This window comes from Stegastes partitus, unplaced genomic scaffold (genome assembly GCF_000690725.1).
Source record: "Stegastes partitus isolate 25-593 unplaced genomic scaffold, Stegastes_partitus-1.0.2 Scaffold356, whole genome shotgun sequence".
Taxonomy (NCBI): domain Eukaryota; kingdom Metazoa; phylum Chordata; class Actinopteri; family Pomacentridae; genus Stegastes; species Stegastes partitus.
In genome coordinates, this window is record NW_007578087.1 from 386,013 (window position 1) to 409,713 (window position 23,701).

General features: G+C 40.9%; 3 protein-coding genes across 3 annotated transcripts in view; 2 read left to right on the forward strand and 1 right to left on the reverse strand.

Moving 5' to 3' along the window:
- The first annotated feature begins 1,540 nt into the window (after nucleotides 1-1,540).
- Nucleotides 1,541-8,288, forward strand: rlim (ring finger protein, LIM domain interacting). The gene is made up of 4 exons (XM_008284379.1): nucleotides 1,541-1,730; nucleotides 2,886-3,109; nucleotides 4,230-4,334; nucleotides 4,442-8,288. The coding sequence occupies exons 2-4, from the start codon at nucleotides 2,941-2,943 to the stop codon at nucleotides 6,322-6,324; spliced, it is 2,157 nt and encodes a 718-aa protein (XP_008282601.1). The 5' UTR covers nucleotides 1,541-1,730; nucleotides 2,886-2,940; the 3' UTR covers nucleotides 6,325-8,288.
- A 1,474-nt stretch (nucleotides 8,289-9,762) lies between these two features.
- glod5 (glyoxalase domain containing 5) lies at nucleotides 9,763-13,002 on the forward strand. Its single transcript, XM_008284381.1, has 4 exons — nucleotides 9,763-9,839; nucleotides 11,635-11,790; nucleotides 12,167-12,322; nucleotides 12,470-13,002. Exons 1-4 carry the CDS (start codon nucleotides 9,798-9,800, stop codon nucleotides 12,611-12,613), a joined length of 498 nt encoding a protein of 165 aa, XP_008282603.1. The 5' UTR covers nucleotides 9,763-9,797; the 3' UTR covers nucleotides 12,614-13,002.
- Nucleotides 13,003-17,630: 4,628 nt separating this feature from the next.
- irg1l (immunoresponsive gene 1, like) overlaps nucleotides 17,631-23,701 on the reverse strand; it is a 7,953-nt gene continuing 1,882 nt past the window's right edge. Inside the window, exons 4-7 of the mRNA XM_008284386.1 lie at nucleotides 20,411-20,598; nucleotides 19,905-19,997; nucleotides 19,212-19,417; nucleotides 17,631-18,590 (exon numbers count right to left, since the gene is read on the reverse strand). Coding sequence (XP_008282608.1) covers nucleotides 17,663-18,590; nucleotides 19,212-19,417; nucleotides 19,905-19,997; nucleotides 20,411-20,598 — 1,415 coding nt within the window. The 3' untranslated portion in view covers nucleotides 17,631-17,662. The remainder of the gene's footprint in view (nucleotides 18,591-19,211; nucleotides 19,418-19,904; nucleotides 19,998-20,410; nucleotides 20,599-23,701) is intronic.

Sequence of the window (23,701 nt, forward strand, 5' to 3'; positions counted from 1 at the left end):
TGCCTCTATACTTTTTTTTGTTTATTTTTATCATTCTCAAGTGAAACTGATACTATATCCCCTGACTTTGCCTTGGTACTGTGCTGTTTGTTCACTCTGCAGACATGTTGAATGTTTTGATGTTCTTTTCAGCTATTTGAATGTTTCCAGCTGGGTGCTTTGTAAGTATATTTAAAGTGGCACTGGAAATAATTCAATACAACACATTTTTTTTAAAGACTGTAAGACAAGAAACTAGGACAGAAAATGCAACAATGTTCCTCACCTGTGAATCATACCATGGACATGGATGATCATTAGGCCTCTGCAAACAACAACAACTGACAGGAGATATCACATCAAGTTACCCACATGACAGATAACTCGACTAATATTCAGTTGCATAGCTGTTTTGTTCACTAAACTGTCATTTTAAGCGAAATAATATTATCTCTACTTGCTACACCCACTTAATCTTGTAGAGGTTTGCAGGGAGTTGGAGTCCATCACAGCTTACACTGGAACAGAGGACAGGTCGTCAGTCCGTCACAACGCTCACACAAAGAGACAGACAACCATGCATGTTCACACCTACAGCCAATTTATTTTCACCAGTTAGTCTTTCGTGCATGTGTTTGGACTGTAGGAAGAAGCCGCAGTACTGGGACAGAACTCCACACAGAAAGGCCCCCAGAATTACTGCTATTATCTTTATTTTTTTTAAATGTGTACAACAGCTACACTTTAGATTTTCTCTTACATGGACTGCTGTGCTATGTTTAGGAACAATAGTTAATGTACAACACACATAATGTGTTTTTGATTCATTTTTTTGTTGTCCCCCCCCCCAGGTTTCTGTATGTAAACTTTTTGCATTCTGACTTAGTGTAAGCAGTGGTAGCAGGAGATGAGGTGAAAGGCCACTATGAATGCAGGATGTACACATATCATGGTGGCAGAGCAGCCTGTTGGAAAAACAGGTGACACTGAGTGAATGACACAAAATAGACACTAAAGTGTAATTTATGTATAACTGTGTCTTTTGATCATCATTGTGCACAAAACTGTGACACTGGAGAGTACACAACTAACAGGTGTATTGCACTGACTTACAATAAGAGTGGTCAAAATGGGATAACTGCATCCAATTTGTGATGTGACAAAATACATTTAAAGCTAGTGGGTTTATGTCATGCAACATGATGAATCTTGCACAAATTATTTTTTATTTAAAAGCCTATAATCATATCATTTGATGGCCAATTTAAGCTCGCCGGTTTGCATGCATCTTTGTCCTCCAGTCTGAATGCTGCAGAAGGTAAGAGTATTTGCATTTACAGCCGCACCGTGACGCTACAGCGGACCAGCAGCACCCTGGTTCAAAACAAACATCCTTTTTTCAGCGCTGCTCTCAGAGGATCAGGAGAACTGGCTGCCCTGAGTCGCGTCTTGCAGGCAGCAGCACTTGTCACAGCGCGTACAGCCCACCCCTCCTCCTCCGCTGCGAATGGCAGGCTGAAATGCAAACCATTTGGCCCTGTGTTATTGCAGCTTCTCTGTCTACCTGTAGGGTTAAACTCGGGGAGAAACATCCGTGTTGTAGCAGTTTCCGGAAAATCATTGTAGCCTTCCTACAAGAAAGAAAATGGAATCCTGAAATCGCACTTAGCTAAACGGTCAATCGTTTTTCAGAGACTATTAAAAGAGCAACTGGGTGGTACGATTATACTGCTACTAACATCACCGAACAGGTAATGTATCAGCGGTTAAGTGACAGATTGTACTTTCCTCCTGATTAACTTTATTCTCATTAGCTAGCTAATTTTAGCTTTGGTTCGGCTGTGAACGTCACTGGTTGACGTCGTTTGCTTCGTTAGCTTGCGGTGATGCTAACGGTAGCATAGTTTTAACGAAAGCCTCTTGTTTCAATGATCATTAGTAACATTATACGTGGCAAATATCGGGTTTACGTTAGGCTTCCCCTCAACATCGATATCTGTGCTAAAAGAGTTCACGTCAGATCAATGTAATCGAAAACACGAAGTTAATGGCTAAGAGTTGGCTAACGGCAGTATCCTGTTTGTAGCGAATGTAGTTAGCCACTCGGCTAGTTAACGTGGAAGCTAACTAGCTTTAGCCTAACATGACCGGGGATGTTTGATCATCTAATAAGTTTGTTTTGAAGCGACAACACAAATTTTATCACACTTACAGCATGACCAGCCGTCTAGCATTTTATCTACACGTCACTCAACACACAATAGCCCCTCCATTGTAGCTAGTAGTGTTTGAAGTTATCAGTGTTGGCAACCGTGTACAATGCTAATTGGTCGCTAGCTAACGTTAGCTAAGCTAGATGATGCCATTTTGTTTTTATCTCGACTTTGACCAACATACTGCTTCCCCATAGGACTTAAAAACACACAATTCAGTACAGTATTCGCATCTATTATTGCCACTACATAAACGCACTTCTTAACATTATTAGGGAAAGTATGTTGTACTTTACGATTTAGACAGTGTCTCATCTTGCGAGTGTGGCATTTAAAATGTTGTTAGCATGTCAGTTTGCTTTGTAACCAGTGGACGCTAGCTGTGCTAACATTAGCTACTAGCTCTGTGTTTTCCTCATATATCGAATGTGTTCCACTTTGATATCACGTTTGCTCCGAGGTTTCCCATCGTCGTGTTGTTGGTAATATACTAGCTGTCAGAAACTCCCTGTAGAAATTCTTAACGATGTCAATTGAAGAATTTTCATGTACCTTTGATAGTGAATCACAGTTACATAATCCTATTCTAAATCTTTGTCGTTTTACTCCCTTACATTTTAGAATCTGATGTAAAATGAGCAAGCAGGAGATAGCAATCTAATTTTGATATGTCTCTGTTTTTTCCTGCCACAGCTGGATCTTGCTGAAGATTGGAGAACATCCCTAGACCTCCCTCCCTTCTGAATCAATGGAAGGGTCTGACAGTTTAGAGCAGAATGGCAGTGACCAGCCAGAGTCACAGCGCAGAAGGCAGCTGGACCGCCTGGACAGGGAGGAGGCCTTCTACCAGTTTGTCAACAATCTCAGTGATGAGGACTATCGCCTTATGAGAGACAACAATCTTTTGGGCACTCCAGGTAATGAAACTCAAATCCAATTACACCAGGCTTTTGTGAGAGATATCTGTGACTGTGGAAATGTTCATTGTCGTTTTCTGTGCTACCCTTTCTACGTACTGTACTAAATCCCTTGCCTCCCTCACAAACTGTTTGGCAGGTGGAAAGGTGGAACATATTTTTACATATATACCAATATGCTAATAGATTTGGATGAACCTAAATCAAGACATTATTACATCAATACTTGATTTGCTCTGATCTGTCATATCTGTTGTACGTAAGGTGCTTCAAAATAAAAAGCCATCTAACAATTAGTAAATAGGTCACAATACCTTGTATTAAACTAAACATTGTCTGTCAGGAATACTAGATTCCAGATCCACCTTCTCCAGTGGATAGAGCTGAGACATTATTGGACTTTGAGATATTTACGTATTTACTTTACAGCACTAAAAAGTAGTGTCTAAAGACAGTTTCCAACTTTGCTAACTTTGAAATCATAATTACATTTTTATCAACATTTTTTGACCCATTGTAAAGTATTTGTCCTCTTCCATCTTTACACATGTCTAGCTCGCCTAATAGAGTGAGAAGTTAAAATTAAAGTGACTCTTGGGTATGTCTAGTTTTGGATTTGTCACCATGCTCAAAATGCAACAGCCTGTGGACTATTGAAGACGTCCGATCCATTTCTGTCCCAGGACAGAGGGAGAGGCAATGTAAGTTCGGAGCATCCTTTAGTGGCGCATCCGACAAGGAGAGGGCATTGAATGGACAGTGGCATGCCCTGGTAAGTCCGGAGGTTTTAAGTATTGTCCTGTTGCTGTGTTCAAATAGCCAATACAGTACAGACATTAAAACCTGTTTATTTATTTTTTGACACATATACAGATATGTAGCTGTATGTTGTGTGTCTCTCTGTGAACTCCCCCTCTCTGTATGCATTCAATTTTCAAAACGGTCTTTTATTGTAGGACGTTAAGCTGTCACTGTCCTCCAGGCGCACCAGCAGGGTCTTTCTCCCACGTAGTCACACTAGAGAAAAGAAAACTTAAACTTTAAAAAAAAGTATTCATGGAATGTCAGAGATGTATTTTTCTTTGTCAATAACAACATGTTTTTGTCGTGTCTCTTTCAGGAGAAGTAACAGAGGATGAGCTGTTCAGTAGACTTCAGCAAATCAAAGATGGTCCAGAACAGCAGAACAACACCCCCAGTACTGAAAGTGCAGAAGATCCAGTTGGTAAGTTTGCCTTTTCTTTAATTCATTCGTTTTGTTTTGTTTTGACTGTTTAATTTGTTTTCAAATTCCGATATGATTTATCATTTGTCAATTTTGCTGATTTTCAGAACAACCTGAAAGCTCTGAGGATCCTGCCAGTGGGGATAGTCTCCTGGACTGGCTGAACACGGTGAGGCGCACAGGAAATACGACCAGAACAGGCCATCGTGGGAACCAGTCATGGCGGGCTGTAAGCCAGACCAACCCGAACAGTGGAGATTTTCGCTTCAGTCTGGAAATCAGTGTGAACCGCAACCTGGCCGAACAGCAAGCAGCTGCTGAAGGGGAGCAGCAGTCTACAGAGCAGTCTCCAGAAGACACTCCAGAGCAGCCTCCCGAAGAGTCTGCAGAGCAGTCTTCAGAAGGTTCTGCAGTGCTGTCTCTCGAAAACCCTGCACAGCAGTCTCCAGAAAACCCTCCAGAGCAGTCTCCAGAAGATCCTCCAGAGCAGGCCTCAGAAGACCCTCCAGAGCAGTCTCCAGAAGACTCTTCAGAGCAGTCTCAGGAGGAGTCTCCAGAACAGCTTCCAGAACCGCTTCCAGCGGTTCAGGAAGTTGTGGCAAATGCTGAACCACAGGTTCCCATGGAGACCGAAGTCGTGGAAGAACCGGTTGTAGAGGAGCTAGCTGTCATAGTGGAACCTGAGCCTGAACTAGAAGAGATTGTTTCACAAGAAGTTTTAGGAGAACCTCCCAGCTCACCTGCTGCCCTGCCAGTACAACCCCCACTTTGTCCTTCTCCACGCAGAGGACAAAGGAGAGCCCGCAGTCGTAGTCCAGAACCACGCAGGACTAGGGCACGTTTAGCCAGAAGCCGCTCCCCTCTCAACTTGGATCAGCTTGATGGTCTCCCTAATCCGCGACATGCTTACAGCTCTCAAAGCCCCAGTTCTTCCACCAATGCTTCTCCTGTGCCTCAAGTGGAGGGCAGTTCTCGGACTCGACAACATGTTCTTTCCAGGCAAAGCACCACAGAAGGTGATGTTCAGCCATCTAGGGCTGGTGCAGAATCGGTCCCAGAGGCCCAAAATGCTGGATCTCAGGAAGGAGAAGCTGCTGGGGGGGGAGGAGGAGCTGCAGGACGTCGTCCCCCGACTATTATGCTTGATCTCCAGGTGCGTCGTGTGCGCCCAGGTGAATATCGGCAAAGAGACAGCATCGCCAGTCGTACTCGCTCACGCTCTCAGAACTCCAACAACACATTTCTTTATGAGAGTGAGCGTGGCGGATTTCGTAGGACTTTCTCTCGCTCAGAGCGTGCTGGTGTGAGGACCTACGTCAGCACGATTCGCATCCCTATCCGAAGAATCTCTGATGCAGGTTTGGGAGAGGCAACCTCAATGGCTCTCCAGTCGATGATACGACAGATTATGACTGGTTTTGGTGAGCTCGGCTACCTCATGGATTCAGACTCTGACTCTTCAGATTCAAACCGTGGAGCAAACACACCTGCGGACCTGGAAGCTCTCAACAACCCAGATGCTACTGCAGCTGATGGTCCTGCTGCTGATGTTGACGAACAACCTGTTGCTGCTGGAGTCAGGGGAAGGACAGTTGAGACTGATATGGATGAAGGCCTTTCCACTGGTCCCCCTGCCTCTGGTGGCAGGGCTCGACCCAGACCACCTATCAGCCTTGAGGAGCCCAGCTCACTGCCCTTCCTGCGGCTTGCTCACTTCTTTCTCCTAAATGATGATGATGAGGACCAGCCCCAGGGGCTGACCAAAGAACAGATTGACAACCTCTCCATGCGCAACTTTGGTGAGAGTGACGCCTTGAAGACTTGCAGTGTCTGCATAACGGAGTATGCAGAAGGGAACAAGCTACGTAAGCTTCCCTGCTCACATGAGTACCATGTCCACTGCATAGATCGCTGGCTGTCTGAAAACTCCACTTGCCCCATCTGCCGCAGGGCTGTCCTGGTGTCAGCCAACCGAGAGAGTGTAGTGTAACTCTTAACAGACTTCAGGCCTTTTCTCTCAACCTAAGTAATCTTATATCCCAAGTCCATAAGAGGCTTTGAGGAAACGTCTCCACTGTTGAAATGTATTTCCTTCATACCATTTGTGAGTTTGATCATAATGCGGTCACAGGTTTGATTCGGGGTGCTCCATACAGTGACATCGGGACATATTCGGTCTCAAGTTGGACATTTATTACTGCAGTCCAAAGGTGGGCACAAGCAATGCATGCTGTTGATCAACCTGTAGCAACCATGCAGTGTTGCATTGCATCAAGCCATGCGTGCAAGCAGGCCTATATCTCTTAAAGAATCCTCTGATTATAAATGCTGCACACCTGCAGGGTAGTTCAGGCACTTCAGATCATTTTTTTTGTGTTAGCTCCTAAATGGCGCCTTATATACCATTAGTTGGTTATAGGTACTATTCCTAGTTACACCAGTTCAAAGTATTAGCTGTAAATAAGCTTGTAAAAAAAAAAGATTTTGAATCATACTTTGTATCAGTGAATTGGTTTTGGAATGTCAATTATCTCATATGAAGATCTGGGTGATGTTGGCAGCAATTACTCAGAGCATCCCTGAATTTGTTTTTTTTTTTGTTTTTTTTGTTGTTGTTTTTTTTTTAAAGGTTGAATCAGTGTACACAGCAGAATCACTTACAGATTGTGTTGTCCAAAAAATGTAGGGCATAAATTGGTTTGCAATTTACAGTGTGACTTGCACTCTGTCTTCTTGTTCACCTGAAAGACACAATTTACTATTATGGGGTGGCATGTACCATTTAAAATGTTCAGTGTGTGCTGAATTCTTTAAAAAAAACACAAGGATGTTCTAGCATAAGGGAAACAGAATTTAATTAGGTTATTTTCCGAAGTGCAAATTTATTTTGGAGTCATATAGCATTAGTATTTTCCTGGTCATTACAATGATAAGGAGATATTATCATATCAGAAAGTAGGGATGTCTCAATATTGGTAATTGATACTGAGTTGATTTAAAGTTATGAATTTCCCCACCTAAAAATATACTAACAGGCATGATATCAGAATTTGAAATATAGTTGCTTTTGCTTTTTTCTCCCTTGTCACACATACACAAAAGGATATTCACTTTTTAATGTACAGTAATCATTTGTCCAATCATCTGTTAGCTACTTGCTGGATTCTTTGTTTTTTTCCACTAACTTTATGGATTTCTTTAATTACTGATTGATGAATTAAGTTCTGGTATTGGCAGAGTGAAGTGACTAGATTGACCTAAAAATAAAATGTAGACTTGCCTTCATAAGTCAAAGCAGAATAGTTTTTCTTTACCTGTAAGTCCACTTTGTACAAAATACAACTTAAGTTATTAATCCAAAGGTTTGACTGTTGGACACTTACCAAGTCTGAAAAAAATTCACATCGTTGTCCTTTAGTCTTAGCTTCAACAGAAAGTCAAGACGCTTGCCCATTGTGCCCTCCTTCTGCCTCATGAGCAAATGCTCCATATCGGTGTGCAATACATGCAAAAGTGAAAGTAGGGAAATACAAACCATGATGTAAGTGTATGATATTGTTAAAAGCTGTTGTTTATGGCTAAGATCTTAAATGAAGACTTAATACCTTTTATGTGTTGAAGTTCATTTTATTTTATTTAGAAGTTCTGTAGGTTTTAATAGCACTGTTAATGAACGGGGGACACTGGCTACAGGGCATCACTATTAATGCCATCCTGTCATGTTTCTTGTTTCATTGTTTGATGTCTTAGCCACAATTATTACCTCCCTTTGTGGGACATAAAAGTTTGAATGCAAGACGTTGTTGAATACCATAAACATGTAAATGAAATGTATGTTCCCTCTTAGGCCATGCTTTCGTTTTGGCCTTGTTCTGTGACCCACCCAGTGCAGTATGTTAACTGGGTGTTAAATGAAACTAACCGCTGAATTAAACAAGTTGTTATGCTATGAAATGCATTGCAGGTATGCATTCTGTACCCATATTGTGCTTTTTGATAATCTTATGCTGCATGCGAGGTGCTGGCTTTAGGAGTTGTTTTTTTTAAACTATATTCCATTAATTTTTTTTTTTCTTCTACTGGTTTATATTGAAGCTTTTTACAAAATATGTAATTTATTGCATGGCTGTCCAACACTGATCTTATCAACCTAAATGAATGGTGGCGTGAAGAGCAAGTTTGTGTTTCCTTTTCCACTGTTGTTGGCACTGAAGTCAGTCACACTTGCTCTTCTTAGGTACACATGTACCATCCAGTGAAAACCATCACTACAAAATTTATATTTTGACTTAGAAATGTGTAAATTCAACTTCACAATGAACAAAAATATAAATGCAGCATGCAGCAAATGGCGTTCTTTTCTTACTTGAAGAAATCTCATTTCTATTGCTATGTTTAGAAAAGGGATACAATTAGCCAACTGTGCACTGGACATTATTGAGCTGTTTCATCAGGTGACAAATTCTTGACCTTTGAGTTAATCCACATCCTATTCAGGTACGGCTTAAAAGGACAATGATCAGATTTGTAACCGGCGACTGTTAAAGGTCAGCGTAAAATGCAGCTTTATTAAAACGACAAGATGCCGCAGATGACAAGATGAAGACGAGAACCGGCTATTGGATGTCCACAACTCAACCGTTATGTCGTGCAAGAAAAAGTTTCAAACATGATGCTCTGGATTTACGTGTGATTCTCTCCCCTAAAATGTCCACCAACTTCGCCGTTCAGGAAGAGCAAGGCATCACTCCACAAACGAGCATCGGCCTGCGTGTGTTGCCGATGCTTAACTCCTTACTGAGTTAGTTTCTGGTCTATGACTGTACTGATAATCTGCCCATTAGTATTTCCAATATAGTGCACTGTTGGTTGTTTCATTGCATCCGTCCTGCTGAAGAGATGCAGTGTTTCAGAGCAACAAATACTCTAACATTAAAAGGAATGGATGGCATTTAATGAAATATTGCATGCTGCATTTATAGTTTTGATGTATACTATTGCTATCACAGTTAAAGGTGTTGTAGTGGATTGCTGTTTCTAGTATTTTGTCCTTCCAATTACATACACTAACAACAATTTGATCTCATTACTGAGACATGTGACAGCGTCAAAAAATGCGGATATCATGGCAGAACAGTTGTATTAAGCTGCTTTAAATTGCACACGTGTACCTATCAAGGTGTATGATGCATTAGTAGTAGTGTTATTATGAGCACCCCTACTGGTGTGATTAATACAAATCCTCATTCATATACCTTACTGACAGATAAAAAATAATCATAATAAAAAAGTGTATCGTTTATGTGTATGAACCTCGCTAAAAATAGCTTGTGGCTACCTAGAAGTGCTGCTGAATAATAATGAAACCTGTAAAAACCCACAGCTGCGGTCAGAGCGGTGCAGCAGACGGTTCACGGGGCTCAGAGGTGGAGAACCCGGAAGTACCGGTGTCAGTCGGCGAGGATGGCGCTCCGGGCAGCAGGGAGCCGTTTGTGGCGTTTTCAGGTAAATATATGCCCTAATATACCAAGTTAGCTCAAGTTATTGTCACTGTTTACACACCAACTTTGCCTGGACAAGCATTTCTTGAACGCAACAGCAGTTTTTACTTTCGTTTGGAGAAGTGTAGCTACAGTAGTGGACAATAAAAAAATGGCGACGGCTACAGGTTATGTCTGTGGACTGACCGGTGGCAGTAGCTCACTTTCAGCAGGGCTACATGGACGTTTTTGCTAATTTACGCGAGAATTTCACCTTTTCCATGTTTACTGGACGTAGCTGACATTCACCACAGAGCGGCGCTGTTCAGCTCCATTCACTTCTGTGTTTATAGTTCAGCTCTTAGGTTCATTTTTATTACAATCCTGCTGGCGTACATTTAGTTTAGCATTTGAGGGTGACACTCTGAGTGCCTCTGCTGCTTCCTTATGCACGAATTTGTCCCTTGTCAGCATTGATCTATGTCCTAACTGCAGCCAAATATGACTTTTCGCAGCAAGATTTTCTTTGTGGATCCCCTTGGTGCTATTTTAACACTTTTTGACAGTCATTTTGAAGCAACAACAACAAAAAGAAGTCCATTGTGAGAATATAACACATTTAATATTTTTGGTTCTGGACTGCTGGTCAGACGGAACAACATATTTCAGGATGTCACCTTGCAATGTGGCAAACCGTGACAGACATTTCTTGCTGTTTTCTGATGTTTTGTAGAGCAAATGATTAATGAAGAAAATTGGGATTAATTGAGGAACTAGTCTGCTTAATGCACGCGATCATGCAAGCATGATGAAAGTAATCATTGCAGCTCCTATTTGATGCTATTACCTGCCACCAAACCAAATAATTGTTGTAAAATTTAAGCCGTCCCCTAAATAAAGAGGTTCTTCAATTGGTAATGGTGCTTTGAAGAACCAGAGAGCCTTCTGATTATATTTATCAAGGGGAAAATATTTTAAGTAATGGAAGACACAAATTTCAGAAACCAGTACAATACGAGTACGAGTACAATACCAGTGAGGCTTTCAGGCATTTTGTGCTGCTTGGAAACTCCTGAAGGTCAGCGTTCCCTTATTTAATATTATCGTCTCAACACATGCATGTTGATATGATTTTATGTTGATCTTCTGTCCTTATATGTGTCTTTTACTCGGGGAAAGAGCCTCCTAAAATGTACACGTGGCACCTTTTCATTCCAATGATGAACTCCATCCATCTATTATCTACACACCGCTTAGTCCTCATTAGGATCGCGGGGGGGCTGGAGTCTATCCCAGCCGACTTAGGGTGAAGGCAGGGGACACCCTGGACAGGTCACCAGTCTATCACAGGGCTACACTTAGAGACAGACAACCAAGCACACTCATATTCACACCTACGGACAATTTAGAATCAACATGCAAACTCCACGCAGAAAGATCCCAGTGCTCCCACCGGGATGCGAACCGGCAACCTTCTTGCTGCGAGGCAACAGTACAGTACAGTACAGTACTAACCAGCTGCGCCACCTTGCAGCCCAATGATAAACTCATTCATTTTATTTAATATTTTAAAAAAATAATAGCTTATTGATAGTTCAAACTTCAAGATTTCAGCTCATGTTCAAAACGACACATTCTGTACATTTTTGTTTTTGATACAGAAAATGAAAAGGCCTGTATAAAAATAAAAGTCCTTTGCTTTTTCATGTTTTTATTTGGGTTATGACAAATGCACAAGTTGTATAGAGAGGAACATGTCCACCGTGTTTCCTCTGAAATCCACACGTATGCTCGGAGTTCATGTGTGTTACCTCTTGCAGATTGTCTCCCTCCAAACACTAGGAGGTGTCAGATTCAAAACAACTTGTCCGGTTGAAGTGAGCCATCTTGATCACTTGGTGCTAACTGTGAAAAGCGTCCCGGACACCATCAACTTTTATTCGTCAGTTCTCGGCATGGAGGTGATCACGTTTAAGGTATGTGTCACAACATTAAAGGTTTTGTTATTTGTGTTAGTATCACTATTATGTGGTAAGATTAAATATTGCTAGTTAATTATAATGACACATTTACTGAATTTAATGAAATTAATGATTCATTTTGTTTATTTCTAAATTGCCAGTAATATTGTCATTATATGTGCATTTTTAAGAAGGGATTAGTGAAAGTGAAGTACAGCTGCTTTTGGTTTAAAGAAAGCGTCCAGTAGATGGCACTCTACGACTGTGATCCAGCTGATAGCGTCCATAGACTGTGTGTACAGTACAGAGTGTACCTTTTATATACAGTCTGTGATTGCATATCGAGCTTTGAGACACTTCTTAACACTCATGTCGTGTCTGCTTTTTCAAGGGAAACCGTAAAGCTCTGAGTTTTGGGCAGCAGAAGTTTAACCTTCACCAGCTGGGCAAGGAGTTTGAACCGAAAGCTAAGCATCCAACCTCAGGCTCTGCAGACCTCTGCCTCATCACCAAAACCCCTCTGGCTACGGTGGCTGCACATCTGAAGGTACTCAATCTTAGTGTTGCAAGATGGCCACTCTTTGACAACAGTTTCACCTCTTGCTGACTCTCTGCATGACCTTGTGTTCCCAATTTAAATACAGTCAGCTGCCACTAAAAAGCTCACTTTATGGTGTCTCTTTACATTCTGCAGGTCTGTGGAGTCAAGATTGAAGAGGGTCCAGTAGAGAGAAGTGGGGCTGTGGGGGCCATCACCTCACTGTACTTTAGAGATCCCGACCACAATCTCATTGAAGTGTCAAATTATAACCAGGCAACAGCAGAGGGTTCTTCCTGAGACTTCTTTGGCCTTGTTTGCGAGAATGTGAAAACACATCCAGACCTCACCAGCACACCGCCCTCTCTGTTCGTCTGGCCTACATCGCACAATTAGTGTTTTAGCTATGAAATGTTTGGACCATAATGAGTATAATTTAACCAACACCTGCACTTGATTTAGACAGTGTTGGTAACAGCTGGCTGTGTAGTTCTGTCTAGGTTTCAATTTCAGGAGTGTGCTGAAAATGTTTTCTGACACTCTTGAGAAGTGAAAAAGTAACACTTAAAAATGCTTACCTGTATAATCAAATGGATACCTTTGATTATTTTTTTTAATTTTGTGAAAAAAAATCGAACAGTTAGAAGAAACTTTGCTTTTCATAAGGAAATAAAAGATTCTAACACATACTGAAGCTCTGTATTTTTGTTTCTCAGACACAAATAACTCTGTAGATTATATTGTTGTCTGACTGGTGACTGTTGTTTGCAGTGTTTCAGTTGTTCTGGCTAATCTTTAATAATGTCCGAATACAGAAAAGTCTAATCAGTTTAACCGTGAAACAGTGCTCATCAGTTTCCCAGGAAAAGATAAAGCCTAATATGTGTTTATAGTACAAGGGAAGTAATAAAATCTTTTTATCTGAGCTGTTGTAGAAGCGGTGAGGGAGGTTCCAGCACGTTGATCACAGGGTCAGTGTAAGACTGTAAATATACAATTGGATGGATTTTTCACTTTTTCCATATACATACAAACTAAACTTGTGTGCAAATATTTAATGCACTTCAGATTATTTTTCAACAAGAATATTAGGGAGGCATTTAATTGATCCTACATTTATTGTGCAGCATGACAGTGGTTCCAAACATACAGCCAGAGTTATAAAAAAAACTGTCTTCAGAAACAGGATGAACACATGGTCCTGCAACAGAGGGTCTGTCCCCCACAGAGCACTGATCTCAACATCAGTGTCCTGCTGACTACGTGAAGAGAAATCCTAAATCTAAATCTGCTGAGAAACTGAGGTAAATTCTCCAAGAGGCTTGAAACAACCTGCATACAAAGGACCTTGACCAACTCGTTTAAAATGGAGAACTGGTGCGGTTTTCAAGGCAAAGGATGATCTCACAAAATACATCATTTTTTTTTTATGTGCCCCAAAGCTTTGCTGTGTACTGTACCATATGTGCTCATGGTAATGGAGAGTTTCCAGGTGCTAACAGGGTGCTTGAGCATGTATTTGTGTAAACATCACGTTCTATATTACTACATTATGGGATGTTTTTTTAAAACCTCTTGCTGCAGGGACACACTGTCCCCAGTGCAAAAAAGACATCACAAGCCCATCAATGTAACCTTAATGACTTCCACAGGTACCCTTAACTGGCATCTGTTCTCCAAATGACATTTTGGACACAAAATCTGAAGCACTTTGACATTATTTTAAAACCCTTTCCAACTTTGTAGCATCAGTAGCTTCATTTCCAGATCCTCGGTCAGCTGATGAGAGGGTCCACTGACTTTTGATTGTCACCGTAGAGTTTAAAGAGCCTGAAAATATACCAGCTCTTGAAAAGTCATCAGCCGGTAAATCTTAATGACAGTTCTTGACTGGCCTTACATGTCCTAAGGAGTCAATTAAAGCCTAACGACTGAGTAAAGTTTGGAGATTATGAAGGGTACCCAATTCTGTTTTTTGAGCCTTCTCCAATATAAATAAGCGTTACGTTTTTTGTTTTTATTTCTATTTTAACTTTTTAAAATTAGATAAACCTCTTATTTTCACCATCCATTGGTAGTCCCTTGAGACAATTGTTGACTTGCCTTACAAGTCTGAACTTGTCCTGAGGCCTAGAAGGATGCCCATATTTTTTAAGTATGACACAATTACCATGTTTATCTGTTTCTTACTTAATAATAATTATAATGATAAAAATAAAAAAGCCGTACAGCTGTATGTTCCGTATGCTGCAAGAATTGTATTTTCTTCTTTTCATTTCACAAGTCAACTAAAAATGTGATCTTCTCAGGAACGCCCACACCTTTGCAAAGGTACTTTCCCAGCCTTCAGTTCACAATTTAACCTCTTTCACAATTTCTGCTGAATGTTAGAGTATGACGCACAATAGAGAGGCACCTTTTATTGTCCCCAGTGAATTCCCCCTCACCCACCTTTGTACATGTTGTCTTCACAGACCAGGGACAAGATTCCACTGTTGACCTCGTTACTAGTTGTACTCACTCTGACACTGCACGAGGAGTATTTCGGAGCATGTAAGGTGCCTTATCTGTTGTCTGGAGACGGAAAGGCCATTATTTCTCCATTTCTTGACAGTAAACCCTGACACTGGGGCTTACTGTTGCCAATCAGTAACAATCTGGGCAGCTATTGTTATGCGGAAACTCCATCTATGTCACCTCTATACCGTATACGTAGAGAGACTGTAGACTTTGGACGTCTGATGTTACCCCACTATTGTATGGTTTCATTTGCTCTGGGTGGAGACAGCATAAAAACTGTAGACGTGCAATTCACACCTTTTGTGGTCCCTGCCTTTTGTTAAGCGTTTTCCAATGCAAACATCTCCTGGTTATGTTACACTTTAACACAGAGGAGGATATGCTTATGCTTTCTGGGTTTTTTTGGTCTTCATTTGCCGTAAACTTTCTTTGTAATGAAACACAGCGATGAAGGAAGTGTCCACAGGAATGCTGATGATAACGGTCCTCACGATTATCCCTGAGCACACATGCTTTCCCAGAAATGTGTCCATAGCTTATTTCCTTCTTTGCATTTTATTGCTTTTAAAGATGAGATCAGTCATCTTGGGGTTGTGTTTTATATTTAGGTCATATCGTCTGAGGCCTTTGCAGTGATTTACAGTGCCAGTATTTCCTGATTACCCCGTTGACGACAAAACTCAAAAGTATTTTTATCACCTATTGCACATTACGGTCAGTTGGTCACTCGTTATTCCCTTTGCCCTTGTAAAAGAACATCTGAAAGCTTTGCCTTTATTGCTTTGATTATCACACAGGGAAAGATCCCAATAGTGAAACTGTAGAGAAGCTCGGTCAATCCATCCATCCATCCATCGGCTACACTTGTTTTATCGTAGATTGTCACGTAGGCAACACAAAGAAACAGACAAGCATGCAAACTTACACGTATGGCCGAATTGGAATTATCAAGTAAGTAGTAATTAACCACTGCATCACTGTTAAGCCCGTAATGATAAACAAACACGATTACAACTTTAAATTCTTGTTAATTTTACAATACAGCACAAATTAGGCAGTGGGACAAATAATTATTAACAGTAATTACCATTATTAGAACTCACGTTGTTTTATTGTGCAACCATCCAGAGCTGCAGTTATAAAGACACAATTTGTATAGTTTAAAATGCATTAAAGATGCTGTACCTGTCATTACCGTGCATGCACGATACTGACAGTTTAACACAGTTAGATGAGCTTTAGGTCCCGATGTGAAGCTGCTGTAAGAGCTTTTTCCCTGCTTATTGGTTTCTTATTTCAAAATATTCTTCATAGTAGAACTTTAGGTTTTATTGATGCCAAATATTTACAAATAATTTTGAATATGCCAGGATGAATTACAGATGAAAGTTGATGAAATAATGCACAACCTCCAAGTTGAGGGGCTCTTTCTGTACAAGACGAGACCAAAGTTAATAAACTTTAGGTAGTTACTGTGCAGCTTCTTCTTCTTCTGTATTTTTGACCTAGAATTACCTTTAATAATTACCTTAGTGGTGTCCTTAGTTCTTCATTCATTATTAACCTTTAGCAAAGTAGTTTTTTGTGAATTAATTGTCAGCTATGCCAACAGGCCAAGGCTTTTTGGTTTCGCTGTGTCCCATGCATGGCTGAGTCCAATGAAACAGGGTCACTGTGTCTCTAAAATACACTTTAACTTAAGACCACAGCCAGGAATGAGGAAACCAGTGGTCCTTCCCAGCACAGCTCTGTAGTGAAAATATTCTCTTTTGTTTGCACTCCAAATTTTCCCATTGTAAAACTTTTTTACTCTTCTTGACTTTTCTTACTCTGCAGACATCCTGTTAGTTTCAGCTGATGGACATGAGGATGTTTGCCCTTCTAATACAAACAGCAGCACAGGCACTTGGCTTTAAATAGTTTGCTGGAAGCGATTAACCAAAGGACAAACCAATGTGCTGTTCTTTATAACCTCAATAGTCGCAAATTTTCTCCCCAAATCCAAATATTTGTGCTGTTCTTCCTTTTATGCATTGTGCATATGTGTATATATATATATGTGTGTGTGTTTAAATGTAGGTGTTTAAGTACTCACAGGAACAAATCTAAACATTTTCACTGAACTGAAGAACACATTCAAATTTGCTTTGAGTAGTTTTATTAAAATGAAAACGCACCAACATAAATGCTACATTTGTGTAAAAACATGTTTCAGTAAAGTCAAAGATATGCAATTACAAGAATCTAAAGTGAAATTTAAATGGACATTTCACACCATTTCCATTGTTTAGCAAAAACACACTCTTTAAAATACAATATATTGCATACACTTAATACATGTATAACATTGATATCTGAAAATATTCAGTACATAAAACTGCTGTTGTTTTTTCCTTTGCAGTGTAACCTGATCACATTTTAAACACAATAGTGTTTTCTCGATAAAATAAAGATAAAAAATACATTTAAAATATACATTAATTACAATATACATGGGATAAATATGGCACAAAAAATATTTCAGTAGGTACAGGAGACAGGTCTACGAAAATATTTGAAACTTACAGGGAACTGATCTAAGAATGCTTCTATAAGTGCTTCTATAAGTGCTTCTATAAGTGCTTCTATAAGTGCTTCAACAGGTGCTTATCATATAGTGCCTCTACTTTTTCTAATAGTCAAACTGATAGAGGTTACTGTTTTTATTTGGCTGGTGACAAATATGTCATGTTAGATACATTTTGCAAAAATTATTCAGGTAAAATGTCTTTTGATGTATTTCTGTGCAATCGTTTCTGTTTTCCTGATATTGTGTATATCTGCAAAAGTTCACTGCAGTTGTGACAGAAGGGCGCTGCAGTCCCCGAGTCTGTCCAGCTCCTCCACCACATCAATCAGCCTCTCAACCTTCTCTGAGGGAAGCACCACCTCCGCGTTGTGCCTGAACTTCTTCCTCAGACTCTCGTTGGTCAGAGGGTTTCGCCAGTGACCATAGAAGGTGTCACAGCGTCCCTTTAGTATGTCTCCCCCGACGAGTGTAACCTGGACTTCACCGTACATGCGGTTGAAATTAGCGGGGTTGTCACTGGGATGCTCCACCTGAACACGACTCAGCAGAGAGAACAGGTCGGAGCGGCTCATGGCAGCAGGGCTGAAGGACTGCACGGTCACCTCGCCGTCCAGGAGAGCGCTGCAGGCGTTGAACTGGAAGGAGTGGCGTGCCTCGTGCTCAGACTCTGGGAAAGGCCTGTTGATGTATTTAGACTGGGGGACTCTGAGCAGGATGTCTTGGACTTGAGCTGGGGAGACGGTGCCAGGACCGACTCCCACAAGAACCTTATGGATCGAGGCCGCAGCATCTGCCACCCAGTGCATTCCCAGATGGGCAGGGAAGCGCTTGAAGCCCATGTCCTGCTCCTCGAGCAGAAACATGTGGCCATCATCACTGGGTGACCCTAAAGGCTGTGGCACATAGTCTTCGTAAAAAGCATTGAAGCCGGCCACCCCTGCAACAGCATCCAGGACCAGAGGACTGGCCTCAAGGCCTCGGGAGGCCAGCAGAGCAGCTTCCAGCCCCAAACGTGAAGCGTTGCCGATGTGCAGAGGTTTAGACTGAGTGGCGGCATTAGCCATCGGGGCTCCTGCCAGAGAAGCAGCTATAGCTAAGGCATGACTGCACCGGGAGGGATCCAGAGACAAGAGGCGAGCACAGGCGGCTGCACTGCCCATAGTCCCGACCACACTGGGAGGATGAAACCTGGGGACCACAAAGAAAGACACGAGTCTTAGGTCAAGAGTTTTGGATCAAGAGTTTTGTTACTGTCTGCTTTTGACTAAATGAGCATTTTAAATAATTGCTCTGCATCATTATTTCTATAGCAAAGGTCTGTGTTCAAACAGCTTCTCTTTTCTCCACATGCAGCTTATTTCATGGGTGTTATAGAAGACAAATTTCTGGTCATTTTCAGTAATGAAGTGAATCATTTGACTTGGTGTAAACACATGCCAAATGGAGCCCTCTGTGAAATGTTCCTCCACATGGCTAATTGTGCTAATGCAACTCACAGAGTCTCTGCTGTCCCTGAGATGAACATAGCAACACACCTTTCACAGCTCATTGACACCACTGAAAGACTGCACATTACACCTCAGCGGCCTCCTTGTAAACCACAGTGCAGACATCAACGGAGTCAAACATGGATCTTTTTTACTACTTATTCCCCATGCAGCATTCAAAATATGAAAAATTGCCAATAAAGAACTGGCTTTATATCAATGATAAGATCATTTTCAGAGGCCAAGTACAACAGAAATGCTGCAATTAGCCTATAAATTACAGTATCTAGGTCCAACGTGACTCATGCTCAGAGGCACTCACCTCTTGGGAATGTTGTGGGCCTCATTAGAAAACATCATTAGTCGGCCCTGAATCTCAATGCCCACGTTGAAGGCCAGCAAGAAGTCCAGACCACTGGGCTTATTGTTAGCTGGCATCATGTCACTAAGAGCCAGCACAGCAGGAAGGACGGCTCCTGAGGGATGAGTGGCAGGGTGCCACGTATCATCAAAGTCCATGGAGTGAGTCTGCAACAAGAAGGTTTTAATTATCAAAAAATTGTACATCATAGCACAACAAGGAATCAGTTTAATGCTGATGTAATTAGATGGCTACTGATAGATTTTTTTTGTACTGCAAGCAACGACATGATGTTGCTGTGCTTCCTGAAATAACACGTTGTAAACTCTGTGTTTATGTGATGTAATTTAGCTCCCTACACCCATCCACTCACTCACTTTAATTGGAAAATCCCTTTAATTGCATAACAAGCTTCAACCATCCAAGGGTGCAGAAATAGGCTTGTCATCATGACGGCTTCTTTAGCAACAGAAGCCAAGCAATGTTTGCAGATGTGATGATGGAAATTTCTGGGGTCAATTCAATATTTTCATGAAGCCATCCTGTTGTTTGCTGCCCAGACTGCACCAATGTAGAGTATAAATAGCTGCATCTGAAAACGTCTGGTGTACCGGGGACTACAGTGACACATCTGTTCCACTTATTTACACTCACCGCCACTCCGTTGACAAAAGCTGCCAGTGTTGGGGAGAGTCTGCTGCCTCTGCGTCCGTACACAGAGCTGATGTCATCAGGAGCATACATGTGCTGGTGGGAAAAGACGGAGACAAGTAAGCACAGGTGCACATTTTTAAAGCAACGTCGTACAGTCCCAGAGTGTATAATCACTCACACAAGCATACACATTGAACTTTACTGGCTGTGGCAAATCACTCTTCAGATGATGAATAAGTTTCTTTGTAAGTCACGTAACAAACGTCAAAATCTAAAGGCCATCAAACACAAAGAAAAAAAATTAAATGTTCTTGTCTAAATGTATTATAACAACAAGTAATGTTTCCCTTCATCTCATCTGTCCACACACAGAATTTGCTCTGACTCAGAACCACTGTTCATATAAGGTCAGACACTTGCTTTCATCTGTCTGACTGCCTCGTATCAGATAAGATGTTCATAAAGAGTTATTTTTATCCCTTTTCCCTTCACTTCCCACGTCTCACCTGGCAGTGCTGCAGGGCCAGTTCAAACACGTCTGTCGTGCTTCCAATCAGACCAACTCCGATGCTGTCCAGCACCATCCTCTTACTGCGGTGGAGCACCACAGGAGACAAGTGCTGGGCCTTAATTTCACTGATGAACTTCCCAAAACTGGCTGTGACTGTGTCCTCAGGCGCCGGGTACTTCAAGACTGCAGGGGGAAATGAGTAAGTAATGCAAAGAGGCAAACGATGTAGTAAGTAAAGGAGAAACTGCTGTCTGGATACATAAAACTGCAACAACTGGGCCAGAAAGAAACATATTAAGAAAATAAGAGAGCAGAATGAGGTTAAGTACAGAAAAAGTTTACCTTCCACTGCAGACTTATGCAGTCCTCTGACAGCCTTCATGTGTCTGATGGTTTTCTGCAGGACAAAGAGAGCAAAATATGCTATAAAACTACTATTAGGGAAATGTAATAATAAAAAAAAAGAAAAGAAAAAAGAGAAAACAAACAAAAAAACATCTCAGATCTATTACTGGCTGTTGACAGTCATCTTCTGCTTTTTCTTTGTCACACTCAGAGTGGACATTGGCATCACTCTAATGAATATCACTCAGCCGGTGTGCCTGTTTTGAAAGAGCCATTGTGCTGGTGATGGTGCTGTAACAGGTGTGGTGCAGTGTGAGTAATCTGCTCAACACTTCACAAGAGTTCTGTTAAATTCTACTCTACCATGTGCTCACAAAGAACACCTATGCAGTATGTGTTGTATGATGATTCTGGAGTTTTGTATAAAATCCTCCGCTAGCCTGAAGTCCAACACTTTTGAGTGTCTCCAGTAGTCCACTTTAGACTCAGAAATGAATAAAAATTCTGTCATCTACACAGCTCATGTTAATCTAAAAAGAAATACAAAACCAACTTTACCTGCAGTGTGGAGATCATGGCTTCAGTCTGGCGTTTCTGTCAGGTAGACCTTCTTTCTTCTTTCTCTTTGGTGCAGTGGGTTTGCGAAGGATGCTTTTCTGATTGAGAGGTTACCTGCCTTATATATCCAGGACTCACAATGGTGACAAATACTAGCCAGGGAGGAACAGGGAAGGAAAGGCAAATTCACAGTAAAAATGTATTGTGTCAAAAGGAGGGATTTCCACATTGGTCATTGGTCATTATCTTCAATGTCATAAATAGCATCACCATCCTTAGAAGAGGAGGAGGAAGGAGTGGTACTTTATTGTCCAACGTGCAGGGCAATGATGTCACTTCTCAGGTTGCAGACTGTAAGATAGAGTGGGGGAATTTTCAGCAACTCCACCTACGCATGGGGAAGTCTTATTTATGGCAAACTTTCATTCCTTCTTCAGAACAACTCATCTGTTCACCTGACAACGTGCCTTCACCAGGTAAGACTTTATTTTCATTTACTTTATAAGGGACAAGAACAAAGACGATAACATGTAACCTCCAACTTAATCATGTACTAATGATGATACTTTTACATGGGCTGAATATCTGCACTTGCTTTTAAATAAAAACGCTGTAATTACAACTCTGAGAATGACTAAGAATCAAAACTGCACCTGTTTTGGGGTAAATATCAACGTGTTAATTATGGACAGAAATGCTTAGTTGTCTGGACAACTGCCACGTTCCAGTCTTCAGAGCAGATGAGCTGAATGAAGCTAGTGGTCTCTGTCTTTTACTGCTGTCGCACGACAACCAGGCTGTTTGTGACAGAACCAGAGACTCTCAGGTTTCTGTGTTTAGTGAGATGAAAGAGCAGAACTTTCCAGTTTGGGCTTTTAGCCTCAATACAGTGTATCACATTAAGTAGCTGGATATTTTGGACCAAACTGTCATCTTTGTTGTGTGCTCTNGATTTTTAATAAAGACTGAATCGACCCTTTAAATTAAGGAAATCTCCACAGATGCACATGCTAAATATAAATCTACTGATTTACTGTACCGTCCTGTGCAGTCATTTTTCATTTATAAATCATCAGAGGATATTTCCACAGTGTGTGGTTATCCACACAACAGCCTCACAGGATTTTCTGATATGTTGCACACATTTTGGAAGTGATAGAACGCAAAACAGTTTGAAATGAAAATAATGGGCTGCAGAATTTTACAAACAACATGGTGTCCAGCTTCACAGATGATGGACACTTTGTGGTCTTTGATCTCACTCCTGACACAGCTTGTGGCAGTGGGTGGAAACTGCTCACAGTTAATGAATTGTTTTACGTCATATTTTAGTGCTTGGTCAGTTTAATATCAAATAATGGGACATTTTATCTTTCTGTTAATTAATATCACTCAAGTAATTAGAAAAATTCTGCACAAAAGGGTTGATACCCTTTGTGGTTTCATGAAATGAAATGAAATGTTGGCTGTGATGTTCAGGGCCTCTTTGTTAATGACCCTACATGATGCCTTCAATTACTGTGGTGAATTAGATCTCCATTCACCCTGAAGTAGGTTTGGAGCTTTTACAAGGAATAATTGTATATGCCATCGCTAAACTCTGTGAAATTGATGATGATAATGGTTATTTGTCCACCCACAGGTGCAACAAAAATGTGAAAGGACAGTGACACAGGCCTGAGAAGAAGTTTCAGTACAAGAACTTAAGTGAAAAGTTCTATGTGATTGGACGTGGGCATGTTGGGGCTTAAAAATAAGTATGAAATTAAAACTTTCAATTTGTGTATCCCGAAGTGCATCAACATACATTTTTTTCTACTGATGATCATACATTATCTAATAAACTTTTATATTCCACGTTTCTATGATGTATATTTACTTTTCCTTTTTGCTTCATTTTAAGTTCTGAAAAAACAGTTACCTTAATGTATTCTTCCAATACACTCAGGTCATGTCATTATAAAGAGTGATCTGTAAATTCCATTTTGAATAAGTTTATTATATCAGCAGTGTATAAATAACAGCAGGTGCATAAAAAATTACATTTTGACATTTTGTCTCAAAAAGTTATTTACAGTGCATTCATTTATTGAAATTACAAAGATTTTCAGTCAAATACATAAAGTCAGAAATGTACATAAATAAAAAAAACAACAACATTCAGTACAAAAGATAAATTAAAGGGGGTCAGCTAATCATACTTCAAGTAACTTTGTGTACATCAGATTTTATGTTGGCAGCATTTTTAAGCAGTTCACAAATACGATGAGCTATTTCTGAGGACTGGACTTTGTTCAGGTGAAGCAGTGAACGGTGTTGAGTTTCCAGTCCCTCTTCCTGACTCTGCTGTGTCGTCCTCTCCTGAACTCTGCTCCCTTTGTGT